This window comes from Molothrus ater, chromosome 5 (assembly GCF_012460135.2).
Source record: "Molothrus ater isolate BHLD 08-10-18 breed brown headed cowbird chromosome 5, BPBGC_Mater_1.1, whole genome shotgun sequence".
Classification (NCBI taxonomy): Eukaryota; Metazoa; Chordata; class Aves; order Passeriformes; family Icteridae; genus Molothrus; species Molothrus ater.
In genome coordinates this window covers 41,034,978-41,054,754 of record NC_050482.2, presented here as the reverse complement: position 1 = coordinate 41,054,754, position 19,777 = coordinate 41,034,978, and the positions used below count along the sequence as shown (strand labels likewise).

General features: G+C 33.7%; 1 protein-coding gene across 1 annotated transcript in view; it reads right to left on the bottom strand.

Moving 5' to 3' along the window:
* Window positions 1–19,777, bottom strand: part of LRRIQ1 (leucine rich repeats and IQ motif containing 1) — a 104,127-nt gene that overhangs the window by 70,806 nt on the left and 13,544 nt on the right. The window contains exons 10-14 of the mRNA XM_054514912.1: window positions 18,741–18,868; window positions 12,579–12,652; window positions 12,196–12,289; window positions 9,301–9,477; window positions 1,790–2,278 (exon numbers count right to left, since the gene is read on the bottom strand). Coding sequence (XP_054370887.1) covers window positions 1,790–2,278; window positions 9,301–9,477; window positions 12,196–12,289; window positions 12,579–12,652; window positions 18,741–18,868 — 962 coding nt within the window. The remainder of the gene's footprint in view (window positions 1–1,789; window positions 2,279–9,300; window positions 9,478–12,195; window positions 12,290–12,578; window positions 12,653–18,740; window positions 18,869–19,777) is intronic.

Sequence of the window (19,777 nt, the reverse complement as noted above, 5' to 3'; positions counted from 1 at the left end):
TCCACTGGGCTCTATTCCATGAATAATCACAGTAAAGGAAGAGTCCTCAAAGGAAGAATTAGGAGCAAAAGTGGTGTAACAATGACTGAATAAACTATTGGAGGGGTCTCCTTATTTCCACTGAACATACAAAAAAAAAAAACCAAAAAAAAACCAAAACAAAAATAAAACCCCAAAAAAACCCCAAAAGCAAAACCAAACCAACCAAACAAAAAAAAAAAAAAACAAAAAAAAAACCCCCGCCAAGCATGAAAGAGGAATAAATACTGAAAACTGAATGAGGCAGGTATTTTCAACAGAGCAGACAGGAAAAACAGAGAGTGCAATTTCATCTTTTGCCTGCTTTTACCCATTAAGACTTCTGACCACTGGTTATATGTGTAAATTTTATAATTTTTTCATTTTTTAACAGGAAATAAATACAGACTACTTAGATCTGTTCAGTGATTCCAGTTTCTAAATATATGTTCAACTAATTCGTACCATTGGAGAAAAAGTATAATGTCAGCTCTGCATTATGACTTTACTACCTTTACTATCATGGAATTCTTTTCTCCACAACATACTCATTTCAATTGGATAGTGTATTAAAGAAAAGACATCTACATTTCCAATCTTTACATAATTCCTTTCCTTGTGTAGTGCATCTATTTAAATAGAGGACTACTAGTCAGAAAAAAAAAAATCACGCTTCAGAGGTCAAGACAAATACAAAAAATGGTTTGCATTCTGTTTTGAAGAGAACTCTCCAAAAACCACTTACAGAATCCATTCAAAACATTGACAAAGAACTAAATTAACTATTTAAAAAATTTTTTGAAGTATTCATCTCATGCAATAGACTAATGTATTCTTGGTTTCAGCTTGCTGAGAGGTGATAATGAATTGCATAGTCTTCCTTAATCATAAATTTTATGACAAATTATTAGTGTCATAAGTACCTACTAAGCAGATTCCTATTTACCATAAGCCTAAACAGCTCAAAGAAGCACACCCGCCATGCTTGCTTTTCATACTGTTCACAAGATACCTGCTTTTGAAACTGAATTCTTATGAAATTTTAATTCAGTTCTTGAAGATTTGGTGCAAAAAAACAGCTTCTGTTTCCCTTGTCTGTACATCCAGAACAACACAAATCAGCAGCAAACACATTCCAAAGAGGTAACAAACCAGTCTGTTTCATGCAGGAGAAAATCTAGGGACACATAACAAGTTGAACTGGCCTCTCATCCCTGCCTCTACTTTTAATAAGCAGGTTAAGGCATGTTGGAGAAGTGCCAAAGTCAGGGCAGGCCATTAGCTCTTCAGTCATCACAACACCAGAAGACTGGCCAAAATCAAGAGATTAGGATGCTAGATTTAAGCAATTTTTCTTCTTGCCTTCTAAATGGTACTGACTGTAAAGTTTACACAAAATAATCTTGAATGTCTAATGACTAATTTTGGCAAAAAACCTTACACTAGATTCTACTTAACCTCCTCCAAAGTTTCTGCAAAACATTTGTCTTTTGCATTCCTAACTCTGTATGTGTCATTGAGCTGGTGTCTTAACGTTATTTGATGTACAAAAACATCTATATCCTAATATACCAACTGGGAGAATACCACAAAGGATTCTTAATTGTTAATATGGAAGTCTAGTGTGCAACACGTGACTATAACTCTTTATTGTCTAATAAGCTTAAAAAGATTATCTTACAAGTTCTGTGTCTCTGTTTTAAACAAAAAATCCTCACTTCTATTGTCTATCTACATAATCAATTTGAAAGCAACCTGACATCTGTCTTACCTCTCTGTACCATTCCCAAAGTGCTGGAGATTTCTTCCCAAATCACTTGCTACTATCACTGACTGTTGCAATGTGAGTTGGTCTGACATGATATTGTTGCCTTTGCTCTCTCCACTGTAATTAATACAAGATTCAGTGCTCTTCTGCTTCACTCTCTGATCTCCTCTATTTTCCTTCTGATGCACAGGTATGGAGGAGTTAATGAATGTGGCCTGAATATCACCAGTAGTAATCCATCTTTTGGAAGGATCCAACAAGACCTGTTTATTTTCTGTCACACCCATGATAAAGAGGTTATTATTATTATTATTCTCCTGTAGGCAGCCAGTGGATGTTTGCTTTAAATTATTTTGAAGTGCTTCTGGGCCATCTCTGTCATTAATGTTTAGTTCACCATACTCATGTACATATCGATGTTTAATACTAAGTTTCATCAACTGATTGAAATACCAGCATTGTCCCAGCACAGAATCAACAGAAGAGGTAATTCTGAAAAAAAAGAAAAAAAATTTGACATGTCTGTTAGAATGCTTTAAAAATAAAACCACCTCTATTATTTCTAAAATAGCTTGTATTTTCAAGTATTCTTACATGTTTCCATACTCTTACAGCAAATAGCAATTACTGCAATTGGAAATCCAGTTTCAGTAATTACAAATCTTAACAGATTTTATCTTATTTTGGACATATTTTAATTATAATCACACATATTTCTTATTTTACTTAGAGTTTCCTAAAAGAGAAAGTGTTCAGTCTTTTTAAAATAGCCATTGCACCATGCATTTCACTATTAACTTTCTGTGCGGTTAGTGGGGCACTGTTTGAGCATGCGAAGCCCAAATCTTTGGAAGGTTTGAGGCAATTTTGCCTTAACAATCCAATCCTACCTGGCAACTATGAAAACTCATATAAAAATAACAGTAATTTTAAAAAATTTACAAAGTAAAATTTACAAAGTAAAATTTAGATAAGAACTAAAGCAACAAACTCCAAACTTAGATTCAAACCAAGAAACTACAATGTCTAAAGAAAATTCAAGACAAACTTTAAAGTACAGATCTTTTTTTCAATATAAGGCAACGTGCTAGACTAAAGCAACAGTAATCTAAGAAGTCTGGCTCTCATTAGTTCTTTGTGTTACACTGTCTAAATGATGAGGATAAGTAAGAGCAAATATGAACTAATTGTTACAGATTCAGATGGCTGTCTGTGCTTTGGATGGTGTTTGTTCATTTTATTAGGTAGCAGGTACTTCCAGGATCATGAAAACATTTTTCTTTGATTGTGTAGATAGATGCAGAGATCTGTAATCTGGTGTTAATTTCAGAAGAGTACAAAGTCAATTCTAGGTCAGCAATCCAAGAGAAAAAGAAGAAATAAGATCAATTTTCTTGTTAGTCTGGAAAAATTAAGCCCTAAAATTATAGTTAGAATAACAGAAATTTCCTTCCTGTTCATCATTCTGGAAAGGTGAAATTTTTATAAAGTTCTGGGGACTTTTTACTATTCTAATTATATCCTCAGTGAAGTTCAACTAAGAACATAAGTGAAGTTTTTAAGAACATAATCAATCAGACCCTATAAGAGTAAAAAGGATTCCAACTCTTCCACAGCTAGTGCAATTTCAGTGCTATTGCACAAAATCTGAATGGGTAAATTGATCCACACAGCTTAAGCACACAATTCACTGTGTACACTTGATTGTCCACTACAAAATATTATTCCTACTCCTGTTAATTCCACATTTACAAGTCCTAAGAATATTTAAACCAATCTATAAATTTGTTTAAGGATCTAACATGCTACCTAGTAAGAATAAAGACTAATTTAAAAGAAAATAGTCAAAGCATTAATTAAATTCTTTAGTTAAATATATTACATTAGTTAAAGTACTAAAAAAAAAAAGTCTGGTACAAGATCATTACCAAATTTCTACATAATATGGTGAGAAGACCAAAAAAAAAAGGAAAAATGGAAAAAATCCATTCCCACCTGTTTTTCTTTTTCCTTTCATTTGCTTTATTTTGTTGGTTTGTTTATAAAAATTAAAATATTGCAGAAAACCCCAGAATGTTTTATATATTGAGCAAAAAAAATTCTTCTGAAAACCGTATCCTGAGTATCCTTGTTCATTGTCAAAAAGAAAACCAGAAAAAAAAGAAAAACAAACCACTCTTACAGTGAATCCTCTCCTTTGACAGGTGCAGGGGTATCTCAAGCACCTGTTTCACCCTTCCAGTGGCTATGAATATGTCAAGCAGAAATAGAGGGATTGAGGAAATAAAAAAATTGAGGCAGGGAATGAGTTTTTTGATCACCAGGGATCATGTGTTAGTTTTTTTTTTATAGAGGCTGCTTTTTGGGCAGTTTTTCCAAGCAGTGGGTGCAAAATACCATCTTGTCTCTGTGGGCATGTACCCTCTCCCACACCTTCCCTGGCAATCCACAACTATACTTTGGTTTTGCAGGACTTTTAGGCCACCCTCTGTATCAGTAGCTTTTCAGTTTAGCTTTTTCAGTCATATTGGTTTAAATTTGAAGAAACTACAAAGGAGGCTGAAGTGATATCTCAGAGACTGATGTGCAGTGAAGTGTTGTGCTGTGTTTGAGGTTCTCCTGCCAAGGTAAAGCTCCAGTGCACAGACACCGAAGGTCACGATGGGGCCTGAGCACCACCTTGGTGGCAGCCAGCTTGGTGGTTCCCTCCAGTTAACAGGGATACATCAACATCCTATCAACACCCTGCAACTTTCTCAGTGTCTCAACTGCACCGCATTCTTGATACCAGAGAAGTGTTCCTGAAGATTGCTTATTCAAACCACAGAAAGAAAGCTGCTGTAATGGAAAATATGCAGGACTGCTTTACATCTTAATGGTAAAAAAAAGGAAAGAGAGGAAGACAAAGTAAAAAATATGACAATATTAAGACTTCAGATACCACAATATTTCCCTTTCAATTAATGTAAATTCATTGTTTCCCTTTCAGACCTTTTTCACTATTATTGGTCACACTTAACCTGGGATTGCTTCTTGGTTAAGATCTGACCAAAGTTTTAAGCATAAATTGTCATCCAGACAAAGGATAGAATTCTGATAGAATTCAAGAAATGGAATTATCCTATGGAAGCACCAGTATCCACAGTGTCTGGCTGCTTAGTATGCAATGAAATATAGATAAATATGGTAGCCTTGCAACAGCAAAATTTTTATGGCTTTCAGTTTTGACCAGCACATTCCTTCATGTTCAGTTGCTGCCAGGCTTTATTTTGATCATCACAAGTGAAAGTGATTTATGCCATATGCAAATTTTAGCATAACCACAAAGCATAACCATTTCTTTTGCAGTGGGAGAAAGGGGTAATAAGCCAGAAGAGCAAGGGTTGAATCTTGCAGTACTGTACAAATGTGCTAAACTAGCGGCCCTGATACTAAAGTCCAAGATATTATTTTCACAAAAAACCCACACAGAGCAAAAAACTACTTGTAGCTATTTGGTTTGGGTTTTTTTTTTTTTTTTTTTTTTTTTTTTTTTTTTTTTTTTTTTTTTTACCAGATACCTCTCTATTTGTGCTAGCATTTTACACGACTTAGAGGAAAGAATAGCATTAGAATCAGATTTTAATCTATTTGGAAGTTTAAGTCAGGCATTTATTAAGGACTGTTACAACTTCAATTCTCTACCAGTTCATAAAGACTATCCATCACTATCCTGGTTAATTTACACCAAAACTTGCTGAATTCCCAGGCAGTGTTTGGCAATGGAGGAGGACAGAAGGGAAAGAATAAGGCTCACTGGTTGCACCTAGGATGCGTAAGGATCCATGCACAGGCTGACTTAACAGCTACAGAAAAGGACAAATTATTTATGCTAAAGGCCTTCCAGTGAAGTTTAAATCAGCCAAAACGTTGCTATTTATGAAATTTAAAGTGGTGGCAGAGGCTTGCTTGTAGAGCTAACACATATGTATAGAATTTTCTACTGCAATCACACCTGCACTGTCTGCCTGGTTATTCAAACAGTATAATTGCTCAGAGTGAGACAGTAAATCTGGAAAAGTCAGCAGAACAAATCTCTCAGAGGCAAAAATGACAGGCTTGGGAAAAAGAAGCCAGCTCTGATCAGGAATGGCAGTTTTCTCCTGGCCCTTGTGGTTAAATAATTAATATTCTACCCCTTCTTATGCTAGTGTGTGCTAGTTAAAACCTTGCTTAATATCATGTTTCCCCTACTGTGACTTTCAGAATTATAATACATGGAATATTCAAATAGTACACCTCAATTTATGTGAGCTTTTGTTTGCAATAGTGTGGGGTAAAATCTAATGTCTTCAGGGAAACTTCTACAAGCATCATTACTGATTTTCAACTGCAGTTTACCAAAGCCCCCTACAAACATGAAACAGGTCACTGTTGACAACACCATTTATGCAATTTCTGTCATTTTCACTGTAAAATACATACAGTATTTTAAAGTTCAAGTTCCACTAGCCAGACAACTGCACATCTGATGGCCGAAAACAAATTGCTGCAGCAGAGGTATCATATTTTTGTACATGATTACTTATTACAAGTTGTCTAAAGGTTATGTGACAGAAAAAATATTGTGTAATAGAGAAATTAAATTTTGAAGTCAGTTTTATTCTTAAACATGGCAATAACAGAGAAGTTTTGGGAAGAAACAGCACAGAGAATTTAACTGGGCAGCATTGGTGTATGAAACAGATTAGGGAAGCAAGCCGTGATTACTTCTGGCAGCTTACATACTTGAGGTCGCACCTACAGGGGCTCATAACTTAGCAAGATGTGAAACAGACAGAAGTTTGCTCTGTTGTTGGCCTGCTGTTTAGCAATGTCACATTAATTCAGTCAAAGTATTGCAATATGTACATATAATAGCTATGCCACTACGGCTTATATACAAACAAGTTGTTTAGAGTTCCTTTTATGAGCTGCAGTTTGCAATGGTTTTCAAGTCATCCATAAATTTTACTTCAGTCAAAATGAAAGATAGAGGGCTTTAACACACAAGAAATTAATTTTAAGACCAAATTTGATGCAAGATGCTTCAATCATGTCACATTTAGGGATTTACAAGATCACAAATGAATTCTCAAAAGCTTAAAAAATCCAGAACCCTGCCTGCTCTGCAGTCCCCGCCCTCCCTCCACCCAAACCGTACATTCAGGAAAGAAGAGATGTTTACATAATCACCTCTTTCCACTACTGCTCTTAGACATCTGCAGGTTCTTTCAAACACTTCTCTTTGAAAATTTACATAGAATAATAGAAAAATTCTCAATTGAAGGAACCTCCCGTTCAGGTCTCTGGCTCAACCTTCTACTTCAAAGCTGAGTTAGCTCTCAAAGCAGACAAGGCTGCTCAGGTTTTCATCCAGTCAGGTCTTGGAAAACTCCAAGGACAAGACTGCACAGCCACTCAGCCTATTGCAATTCATCACTGTCCCACCCTAAAAAGGCTTTTCCTTATGCCAAATTGTACTGTCTCTGGCTGGAATTAATTAATTCCCATTACAGTTGCCCATATAATGCTGTTGTTTAGATTTGTGACCAAAACTGTATTGATAAAACACTAATGTTTTGCTGAACAGTGCTTGGACAGACTCAAGGCCTTCTTTCTTCCACTCAGCCTGGGAGTTGGCAGAAGGCCTCCTTTCTTTACCTCCTTCCTAGGTAAAGCACTGTGCACTTGTCCTTGTTGAATTTCCAAGGTTCCTGGTGACCCGTCCTCCCGCCTTGCCTGTGTCTGACTGGTAGCCCTGCCCTCAACAATTGCCTTTGAAGAGTTGTGGTCTGCAAGCGCAGTAAGTGCGCACTCCATCTCCTGCTCCCAGCCTTTGATAAAAGATGTTAGAAGTACAAGTCAGCTTCCTCAAATGAGTGTGAGCCACATACTATTCATAATTAATGGATGGTCATAGCCTGACAACCCAACATGTTTCTTATTTTTCTTATGTTCATTCAAGTAGAATAAAAAAAATTAAATTTTAGGAATATTATTTTTCCCTCTCATTTTGTACCATTCTGCAGAAATGTATATGAAACTTAGGTCCTTAGATTTTACTACAGTTTGCTCACAAGTCATATCCTAATTATAAACTTTTTTTTTTCTGCAAAAGGATAATGATTAAATGTCTAAATATCAGACATGGAAAAATTTTCTCAGTCATAGAAAAGGAGAGCTTTATTTTCTTTTATAAAAAAGGAAGGAGAGAACACCATTTCAGGATGGTAAATAGATTAGGAAATATCAGCTTCCCACCTACAAGCCAGAAGCCAAAAATCACAGAAGTGGAGGAGACATATCTCAATGGTTTAATGGAGAAACATATGACTTTTAGGAGCCACTTACACATTACATCTGTCATAGAAAAATGCACTATATAATTTCTCCCAACTAATTTCAATCTAATTCTTAATACAAACCTCTTTTCAAGTTAATCTGATTCTGAGCTATGAAGATTTTATTGCAGCTTAGTAAAAGCTGCACTAATACCACAATGTAATAAACTGCTAGCTAATAACAAGATACCATGAATATACAGGCTTACACGCAAACACAAAATAGCCAGATTCTGAAAAAAATGTGCATACTTTTCCTGAACCACCAAAGTATGCAAGGCAAGGTTTAAAACAAAATAATGTAAAACAGCACATGCTTCACCTGCTCTGGGCTAATGTTCAGTACCTGGCAGAATCAAGAAAACTGCTTTTCCAAAAATTAAAACATAAGTTGTATATTCAAAGGACTATAAGGATTTTGTGAACCTTCTAGCAAATGAAAAGGAACTATGAAAGAAACTAACCATGCAATATTACCAAGTCCAGAAATGAGAAGTTTGTGATATTTAGATATTACAAAAAATTAAAACACAGCATGCGTAAGTGATAAATTACCACCTGCATGGTCTAAACTGAAGTTACTGGATAACCAACCATGGTAACAAGTGATAAAGGTAGCAAGTATGACAAAATTAAACACCTGTAAACAGATCCATCTAATTCACTACCTTAAGAGAAAAGTCAAATCTTTTGCAATTATTTCTAAATAATTGCAAATAAATAATGTGAATAACACATGGAAAACAAATACAAAAATAAAAATAGAGCATATTGTACCAACAGCCAAATTAGACTTGATTAAGTTAAATTTGGAAATCATGTTAATATGATTATTCAGCTTTCAGGATTTAAGCTACAATTCCTGCATAGCACTGTACTATGTTGCGTGTATGAATTCATTCAACTACTAGTTACTGCAGGTTTTGATCCACCTGTTTTCTCAAGTTTAGAGAAACAAAACTCAAGGCTCTCATAATTTAATATCTGTCTAAAACAAATTTTGCTCTAAAGTCAATTATTCTAATCTCTTTCTTAAGCTAATACATTTCCAGGCAAAAAACCCTAAGTAAAATTCATACACCAACAAGAACTTCAGTAACAATACATAAAGAAATGTTTCTGAATGCAATTTATATTCACATAAATACCTACTCCAATTCAGCAGCCTTTTTTTTCAGTTGAGTATTTTCTTCAATTTGAACTTGACAAAGTTCCAGAAAAGCTCCCAGTTCTGATGCTTTGACTTTTTCAGTTGTGGGTAAAGTATGATGGGTTAAGATTTCACCATCAAGCAACTGTAAATTAGGAAGGACCTCCAACATGGAAGACCTTAGGAAAAAAAATATTAATTAGATTTTTGAAAAAATCCTTATGCTAAAACACCCATTTTGCTGATAAAAATCATAATAACAAATACAGAATATGAAGACAGTCCTCTAAATGTTTGCATGTATTTGTCCTTATTTCATATGTTAACATATTAACTAAGAATTTATACTTAAACTAAAGAATAATATAAAGAATAAAACACAGAACATAGCATTCTTAATACTTCATTGGTATAATGAACACTGCTGAAATACTGACACCAAGAAAGTCAATGGCACCAATCTCAAATCACTAGAGCCAAAATTTTACCTACATAAACCTTAATGGGAAAATCTGACACATTTGTGCATAGGCACCTGTAATTCATTTGATTAGCTGGCAACACGGCAAACTAAATCATAGGATAAAGATACAGTCTGATTTTGTTGACACATCACAGAACTTAAATTTTAAAACTGCACAAAATACTAAACCTTGCTAATTCTACTCCCTTTATCATTCACATATACATATACTGACATGCTATTCAGTATGCCTGACAGGAAAAAAAAACAAACTGAATTTGGGTCAGAGAAAGGAATGAGAGCAAAGATGAAATTTCCTTGATATAAAAATGACAGCTGTGGCCACTGATGTAACAAAAAATATGTATGAAAAACTTTAAAAAAATTAAAAATGAATCATCAGTGAGGTTTTGTTTATGTTACCGAGAGATGTAAGCTGGTACTGCATCTTGTTTCACATATTTCTTGTACCAGACCAAAGTTGTTGAAAGTTTGAAGACTGTAAAATTATATCAACTCTCAATATTTTCCTTAACTCAGTTTAAAGTAACACGAACTCTTGAAAGAATACTAATTGTAGGCTGTAAATCCCCCTATTACTGAAAAAGATAGTATTGTTTTCAAAATTTTGGAACTCCCTGATCATTCCCTGTGAAGGTAAAGGATTACTACTGAGCTCAGACAACATACACTAAGTTTAAAATCACAGAAAATCTAAGTTTAAAAACAGAGAAAGTTATAATATTCCAAATAACAGAATAGAATATCAGTTTTTGCTAATAGAAAACTTTCCTTCTCTGCTGCCCATTAATGAAGGCTAAGACCATCTCAAGTATGTCTGGAATAAAATTATGGACTTAGATCAACAGTTCCTGAACATGTAGAGAGAAATTACCAAAGCTGATGTTGAATAGCAATACACCAAAACAGTGACATATCAAAGTTCATCAGTGATGGAAGTTTTGTCTCTTAGAGCTGTGGGATCTCAACACTCATTTTTCCATCTGGATTTCTCCTGGTGAAGGGTTGAGTCAATATTTCATTTAGTGAAAACTTCCTGGTGAATATTCTGTCACTTAAGAGGCTCTATTAATCATTACAGCATTGAAACACATTCCCCTAGGAGTGCTCAGATTGATCTCAGGGTTTAATTTTCAGAAAGAGATTTCTTACTACTTCACTTTTGTTGGTGTTATCACTGGCTGGACATGAAAGTATGAAAGCGATTGGGAAATTTTACAACTAATTCCTTTGTTGGTATCAAGGGGTTATGTAAAGTTCACTGGAACATATTGTCTGAAGTTACAGTCAATGCTGTATTCAGCAAATCCATATTTCATAGTATCCCCTACTTTAAATCCTTTAGACAAATTAATCTCCTGTCTAATCATAAAAGGTCTATTGGTTTAAGCAACCAAAAGTGTCAGTTCTCATAGCTAAATTGAAATTCAGAGAGCTTTTCCCTCTAGGTTACAAGTGAAATAGCACTTAGTTTTGTAAAAGAGTGGGAATTCAAGCAATAGAAATGGAAATTTAAAACATTGTCACAGTCACAGAATTTTATGAATGAAATTACCTGCAGGAACCATAGGGTTCAAATAAGTCTGTTCATTAAAAAATTAAACAAACCAATCAAGAATGTACTTGCACAGCTATCTTTTAAAATACTCAAACATTTCTAACTAAAAGTTTGAAATAGTTGAGTTTTTCTTTTAAGTAGTAATCCTAAATTTGTACAAAAATCTTCAAATGGAATATGTGAAGGTAAGGGTGGTTTTGGTTTTTTAGGTTTTAGTGTGGCCAGCAGGACCAGGGCTGTGATCATATCCCTGCATTTGGCACTAGTGAGGACACACCTCAAGTACTGGGCCTAATATGCAAAAAATTATTAATTTTAAATATTAATATTAATTAATTATAATACAAAAAACCTATTAATTTGCAATTTTACTCCTATGGTTTACGAAGCTATATAACTACTCATTTCAGGAATCATGGAAAGTGCATATCATTTGGTATGTCAGGTTTCTTTTCTACCTTACTCATTTTTATATAGAGACATATCATAGTCTGTAGGACTAGCTCTTTAACTTTTTGGATAATGATTCCAGGCAATAATGAAGAGCAAATGACAGCATTACTTTTACATCTCTTTCATAATTATAAGGGCTATACATTTTTTGATGTAGAGATAAGGAATTTGAAGAAGCATAAAAAAGGTGAATTTTCAACTACTAAGGTAAAATCAAACATTCATCCTGACTTTTTCTTCTAACAGACACTATCCCTTCACTAGCTATGCGCAATGTGAACCTGTCACAGCAGTGAGACTCTTCAGACAATATGTGGGAGTGCTTCTACTATTTAACTAAGGTACATACAACCATCTGTTGTCTGATTTTGATTTTTTGATTTAGCAAATTATTTTTCTTACCTCCAGTTCTTTTCTTGGAGAAGAGGATTCCCACTCAATGACAACTCCTTTAGTTTATTGCAGCCACTAAACCATGTATGGACATCTTTAAGATCTGTAGTATAGCAGAAAGAAACCGAAATATGTCTGAATGCAGAATCATCTTATTTCCCATAAATTCTTACATGAATGTAAAATGTACCAACATCATGCAGTCCTAAAAGCAAGACTCCTATCTATACAGTATAATTTTAATTATTATCTACAACATTCATGTTTGGAAAATATTTGTATATTTTACACATAAATGTGTCTTATAAATACATAGGACAGTCACATTCAAATCAGTTTATAATTCAACTAAGAAGTTCTTATTTGAATGGGTTTCTTTTTGTTTAACTCACCCGACAAGCAGTTATTTTTGATATCTAGCTTTTCCAAAAATACAAATGAATTTAAAGGCACGAGGTCAGTTAATCTAAGAACAAAACAGAAAAGATATTTTAAAAATTAAATTTAAACAGCACTTCATAAACAGAAAGGCACCAGAATCTTTTGCAGGTATGACAATTTACTTAATTATGCAAGAAAATGCCCATTTATCTATCCAAGGTGCTAGGACTAACTATTGAAATTTTAACCTGAAAATATTTCTTAGTTTTCTCAGCACCTCAGTTTTTAATACTTTCCCATAAATGGTTTTTTGTCTGATAAATATTTCATTCTGTTTCCTGCATTTAGTACTGAATATCTGAATTCTTATAAAATTTACACAAGTCAGCTGGCTTATCTTAACTAGAATGGTACTAATAGAAGGTCCTGATTCTGGAGAAAAAAAAAATTGCTTGACTTCATTCCTCTTTCCTCATTTCTCATTGCTCAAACTCCTTATCAGGTTGTTTCTCTCTTCCAATCAGCACATTTCTTCTTAGATCCTAAAACTAGCATAACTATTGCTATGGATGTCTTTTTCAACAGGTCAAGGCTGCACTATCCTGTAATATATTTTTAGCGCTTCTTCTGTCTTACTACTTGTCAGATTGTGTCAAATAGGTGCTGATTACTGAGACAGTTATGGAATTGGTTATGGAATTGCTCTTCTTGTATTATAGAGCTTCTCTTGAGCAATAATGCAGCAAAGCAGTACTGCAGGCTGCAGACTGCAGTGCTACAGACAGGACAAAATTCTTGTTTGCAGTATTGAAGAGTAAATGTAAAGAAATAGATCTGACATTCATCTATACAAAGGGATTGGGACTGTAAGATGTGTGCTATAGCTACTACTAAAGGATTAAGGCTCAGTGCTATTTCTTTGCTTACAAACTTTCATTGATGCAAGAATGAATGTTGAATGGTTTGTTCAGCTGCCAGGCTATGGCCAAATATTAACTTTCAGATTAAAGTTTATCTTAGTTTATGTTGAATATGAAGGAGGCAGGAAAAGGTAAAAAAAGATGCAAAGAATGACAGTTATCAACTACAACTAGAATGTTTAAGCACATGGTACACCAGCTATACATTTTTTAAAGAAATACATGTTTAGGTGACATGTTTCATCCCTGTAACGGCAAGGCCCTAGCATAACAGAAGAATGGTAACAGAAATGGCACTGTATGTGGTCCGTTTTTGACTGCCAATTTTCACTGAAAGTAGTATTTTCTAGTAGTGCCTTTGAAAGGTATAAATCAGAATTTTTCTTTTTGAAATATGACCCTACAAAAAATGAAATGTACTCAAAATTATTGAGGGACAAAAATGTGTCTGTTGCTGAAAGGTACAACTACATTGTGTTTCCAGCACAAGCTTTACAACTGAAAGGCAGAGTTGAATTTTACTCTGGTGCACTAATTATTAACTAAATGTTGTCTGTAGATTATTTAATCTCATTGAAAATACAACCAAATTTAAAACGGAAAAAAAATAGTTTCCACATTCAGTTGAGAAGTATTTCTATACGACAGCATAACATTTTAAGAGTAAATTCAGAGAAACAGATGCAAAGACAACTCACTGTACTTCCATTTCTTTTTCTACATTGTAAAGTTGTCCTGGTTCTAACCCTACTTAGTTCTATTTCCTTCATGGTACAGAAGCTTTCCATGGAATCAAACAACTATTACAAGTATTGACTCTATGAAGCATGAAGCCTTAGATGTAGATCTGTATATACAGTAATACAAATTTCAGCACTTAATTTCTCATCATCAGTCAATAATACATAAGTATATTTAATATTCGTAGCAAATATAATCATAGATGTTACTGGCTAATAGTATGGCTGCTAAACCCGAAAATTCATGAATAGTCATAGATTAATATATTCAGAAAACAAACGCATAAGGGACAAAAGATAATGCAGGGTTTTTATTTATAATGAGTTCTCTGGATCTTTATCAGCATAAGCTGTGGTGAATTAGAAATTGTCTACTGGACTGTCCTTGCCTGCCGTTGGCATTATGAGAGTTAAAACATTTCTCCGTCATTCTATAGCGTTCCCTTTACCGACATTCTTTGTTAATTTTTTTCCTTAAGAAAATTCAAACCAGAAAGACAAAGGACATTACTGAAAACTTAATACTACTTGACCTTGTCACATTAGCCCTGGGCATAAGAGAGATATAAATTACAAAGAAGACACAAAAGTAAAAGATATTCACAAAAAAGCAAGCTATAGCTTCCTTTTTCTGTTCCCATTTAAGGCACTAGCAGAACAGTCAGAGATAGAGTTTATGTAGTTTATGTGGCTATATCAGAAAATAAGGTTTAAGAATAGTTGCAAAAATGCAGCACAGAAAATAAAGATTGTGTTTCTGAACATGAATAGCAGTTCCTGCTCAAGATGGTCTAAATCCTGCTGTGCAACTGCTTTTCCCCAGAAAAATTAGCATTGATGTTAATAAGCAGTTAGCAGGAAGCAGGGCAAAATAACTAAAATAAATTTATCATAATCTAGATCTTTAGGTAAAGACCAGATTGCTTTTTCATTCCTTAAATTAAAGGCAGTTCAGTTTCCAATAGTCACCATATTTATAAGCAGCAAATATACAGAATATAGGAAACCTGTCAGGTAGCCACTTACCTTCTTGAATACTCTAGCAGACAGTACTTCAAGTACATTATCTGTGATGCCACATACTTAGAGATAAACTTATCACCAGAATTACTGAATTTTAAATTTAAATTTTAAATTTAAAGAATTACTGAAATTTATTTTAAAAAATCTAGAGTGGTAAGGATAGGATGGAGAAAACCACTATATGCCGGTATAGCTTTTTACATGAATGACTTATTTCAACATCCAATGACATTTAGATTTTTTATGATAATTCTGGAAAAGTGGACAAATTTTCAAAACAAGGAACTTGCAAAGAACTCATATCTGAGAAATTCAGTTAAAAACACAGATACCATATATATTTAAATTGAGAGAACAATGCATGCTACGAAAGAACTAACTTTTTAGCGTTTCTAATATAAGCTTTTTAGGAATAATATGCATCTAGCTGCAAAAACATGGGAGCAACATGTTCACAACAAATTTGATTTGGGCCAAACCATTTTCCCAAAATAAAAAGGAACTTTTGCAGATGACTGTATTTTTGTAAATATTAAATTTTTATCTATCTCCCTTAGGTTATCTTAGTGAAAAGCAAGTGATAGCAAAAAAAAAAAGAATTTTTTCTTATTAATACTACATTAAAACAGAAATGTTAGGAGGGATTTTGTCTATTTGGAAGTTGAACAAAAATAAATGGTACTGGAACAGCATGCTTAGTGTCTCACTGTAAAACTTTTAAATGAAAAAGACATTAACTAGTAGGTTGCATAATTAAATGGGATTACATGTAAATATAAGTGCCACATGCACTCTGAACACATATTAAAAATGTATTAATTTTACACAAGGAAAAGGCTGTTTTCTCCTATAGCTAAATCTTTATCCACAACAGAAGAAAAAAGAATATGTCCCTTTTTTAAACTAACTTGACAGTTGTGTCCTCAGCTGCTATAATACAGAGCATGGATCTTCATAGTCCCAGCTCTGCAGAAACCAAGTCAAGAGGATATTCATCATTGTCTTTGGTCAATTGTGCATTGATCAAGAATATGGTTTGCATATAAAAGCCACAATAAAACACTCAATAAAAGCAGCAGTGATGAAGTAGCTGTCTTTTTTCTACTTGAAGGAGTTAGTCATTACCTGTTTTAGTTTCTTGTTAGACTGTAGGTTTAAAACAATTTAAACCAAATAATTTTTGCAGTTTTACCTTTGACAATTTCTGGTTTATGATGCAGACAAAGCATCTTGGGAATAAAAATGTCCTGTAAATTAGTGTAAGAATTTTCTTTTCACAGTACTTCACTTTCAGAAAGAATACAGATTCATAGCATTATCATTATATTGGCTTCCTGCAATCAGTAAAAAGGAAGTGGCACTCAGTGCACACTTGGAATAAATTCACAAAATTGCACTGGCTGTAGGATAAAAGTAAAGAAACAGCTTTTCTTTCAACAGCTTACTCCACTACATTCGCTGTTTCTATAGAACATCAAGTTACTTATGCTATAGCACACACATATGGAGCTGCTTATAAGTGTACATAAAGTGAGTGTAACAGAGCAGGCTACTGAAATGCCAGGAATTTTGAGGCTTTTAATATGGATTTAAGGCTATCTTGTCCTGTTTGTCACAAAGATTTTATATAAGCTATAGATAGATCAGGGAAAGAAGGGGAATTGAGGCCAAGATGTATAATTATTTTCAGCACATCCAGTCTGTTGATGCAAAAATATGTCCTTTCTCATAGCTGAGCAAAAGGAACTCAACAGATCAAACACTGCATCTCTGCTTGGCTACTGGAAAACCAGAGCAAGTACTACAATGGACTTAAAAAACTCTAAGATGATGGGATAAGCAAATGACTTAAGGTAATCTACATGGCCAGTCCAGCACAACCTAAAGCCAGAGGCTGCATTTGAGCTATCCCTGAAACTGTGCTTGCAAGTCCATAGCAAGCATGTGAGAACTTCAAGGAGTTTTGCAAACACACAGGATAGCTGCAATGGAGGAAGAAGAGGAAACTACAATATAGAGCCACATTATCCACAAAGAAGATAAACAGGACAAGGAAAAAAGATAACAAAAAACAAGAATTAAATCAAGCAGCGTGACTCAAAACCTAATGCTCAACATATAATGCTCTTGCTTAATCACAGGCAGGAAGCACTTTCTCCAAACTCTAGAAGAATTAATAAGGGAACAAAAAAATCCCAAACCCTAGAAGCCTGATCAGGAACTTGAAGATTAGATTGTGTCGATATTTTATTTACATCCAAGAGTCTCAATGAATAGTACTTCACTAGAGATGTTATGAAAACAATCTGAAAAGTTATAGAAAAATATAGGTTGTATATACTTAAATAATATTCAATTTCCATGAAGGACATTGCTTATAATAACAAGACTCAGTCTTATACATCCTTTTTCCCCACAGGCTCCCAGACACAATTGGCTGTGCTGAACTAAATGTTACATAGGATGTAACATTTCTGTTCAGATGTAGACACTTACATGTGAAGTGGACATTTTGATTTTTTTAATAGTCAATGAAGATGAACAGGCACTTTTAGGCTATGATTAGTCTCAAAGCAAACAGCTAAAAATGGCAGATGAATCACCCTTTAAAAACATCTATTCACTAACAGGAGAGTGAAGTAAATAGTTGAGAGTGTATTTATATATATGGTATGTAGTATTTTGTTTCTTAAGCTGAGATCAGTCTTATTCGGAACAAAATTACCACAGTATAGAAAAAAATGGATATTATTTAAAAATAAATTTTCCTATTAACAAATTGCAAACTGTAATAAATGTTTTATATCTTTTTTAGCAGAATTTAAATAGAGAAAAAGTGGGGGTGGGGAAAATAAGATTTTAAATCCAGGATATCTGGTTATTCAACTTCTAAAGATGAACAGATTATCTTAGAAAACAAACAGAAAACTAATTACAGAGTACTTGAGGGCATGAACAAGTTTTATGCTGCTTGTCTTGATTCTTCTTTATTTTATACCTTTTAAGCAGAACCATAAGAGTGAAAAATTAAAGCAAATATACTTGTTTTGGAGGGTATTAACATATGTATGTAAAATAAAAAACATTTTTATTTGGCCTTTTTAACTCTAGTAGTTGCCCTTAACTTAGCCTTCAAAGTCTGTTTTGAATAAGCTAGCTGTGAAATATGAAGTTTGACAGACATACTCTAGAAACAATTGCTAAAGAAAGAAAGAAACCCACCATGGTTTTAATAATGCCACAATGCTCAAGAATTATTTTCACATAATATCCAAGAGAAAAAAAATTACATAGTTAATGCTGTTTCAATTTTTTTTAGATAGAGGTAGCCGATGTAATTACATGCCAACCGCATATTTTTATTTTTAAAGAACATCCCAAAAAGATGGTGAAATTTCAACCATACTGAGAATTATACTTTTCAGACAAGTGTTATGTTAGTAAATTCCTCTGGGTCAGTTCTGTAAGTGGAAGAATGTTTCTTACTTACCTATTTTGAGACAGCAAAAGAATCTGCAATAGAGGCAACCAATACAAAGAAAGCATTCTCATAGAAGAAATGCTATTGTCATCCAAATATAGTTCTCTTAAGAGAACATGATTTTCCAGTCTTGGAAGCTAAATAGAAACGAGATGGTTATTTAAGACTAATATAAATTAGAGAAACAACAATGGAATGCTTACCAGATGCTTTTCATAAATCATTGCTAAATACAAGAAAAACTGACATTTTGGATATATGTATCATTTCCTTATTATGTATGTACCAGTTGTCACACATAATCTCTATATATCAGGTGGTAAATACTTTTTAATGTCTTCTATCACACCTGAACAGTTAATATAAAAAAATTAAAGAAGAAAAAAAAATTCAAGAGCCCAAGAGTCACAACCTTACTATTTTATTCATTTCATTTAGTTAGTTATTTGCTGCTTATTGACAATGATTTTCATCTCCTGAATTCATAGGAGAATAACTGTGAGTAAATATGATGAAGCATACGTTTAGCAAACAACTTTGCTATTTTAAATGCTGCAGCACAAATTTCAAGTTTCGGAGAATCAACATACATTAAATAAGTATGATTATCATCAGGGTGATAATAATATTATCATTATATACAAGTAACAGTAAGGAGCAATTACTTACATGTAATGACAATTATATCATTATTACTGGCCTGATATAATTATCTTCCTATTATAATAGGATCTATAAGTAATAATAATATTTTCTTACATTATAAACAAAATCAGAACCATAACCAGAAAAAAAACTAGATGCTATAAATGAAGGAGGAACCATAATCACTGAGTCCAATTTTTCAAGGACTTGGGAGTAAGAAAACAATTAACTGCTAGCCATTTGTATCTTTGAAAAATCACCCCCTGATAAGGGGAAAAAAAAATCTTACCTAAGAGCATGAAACATCCCACACCAATCAAAGAGCACACACTTAGAAATGCTGAATAATATGACTGTTAGTAAAGATGTATGCACAACAACCACTAAATTCAAAGCTTTTA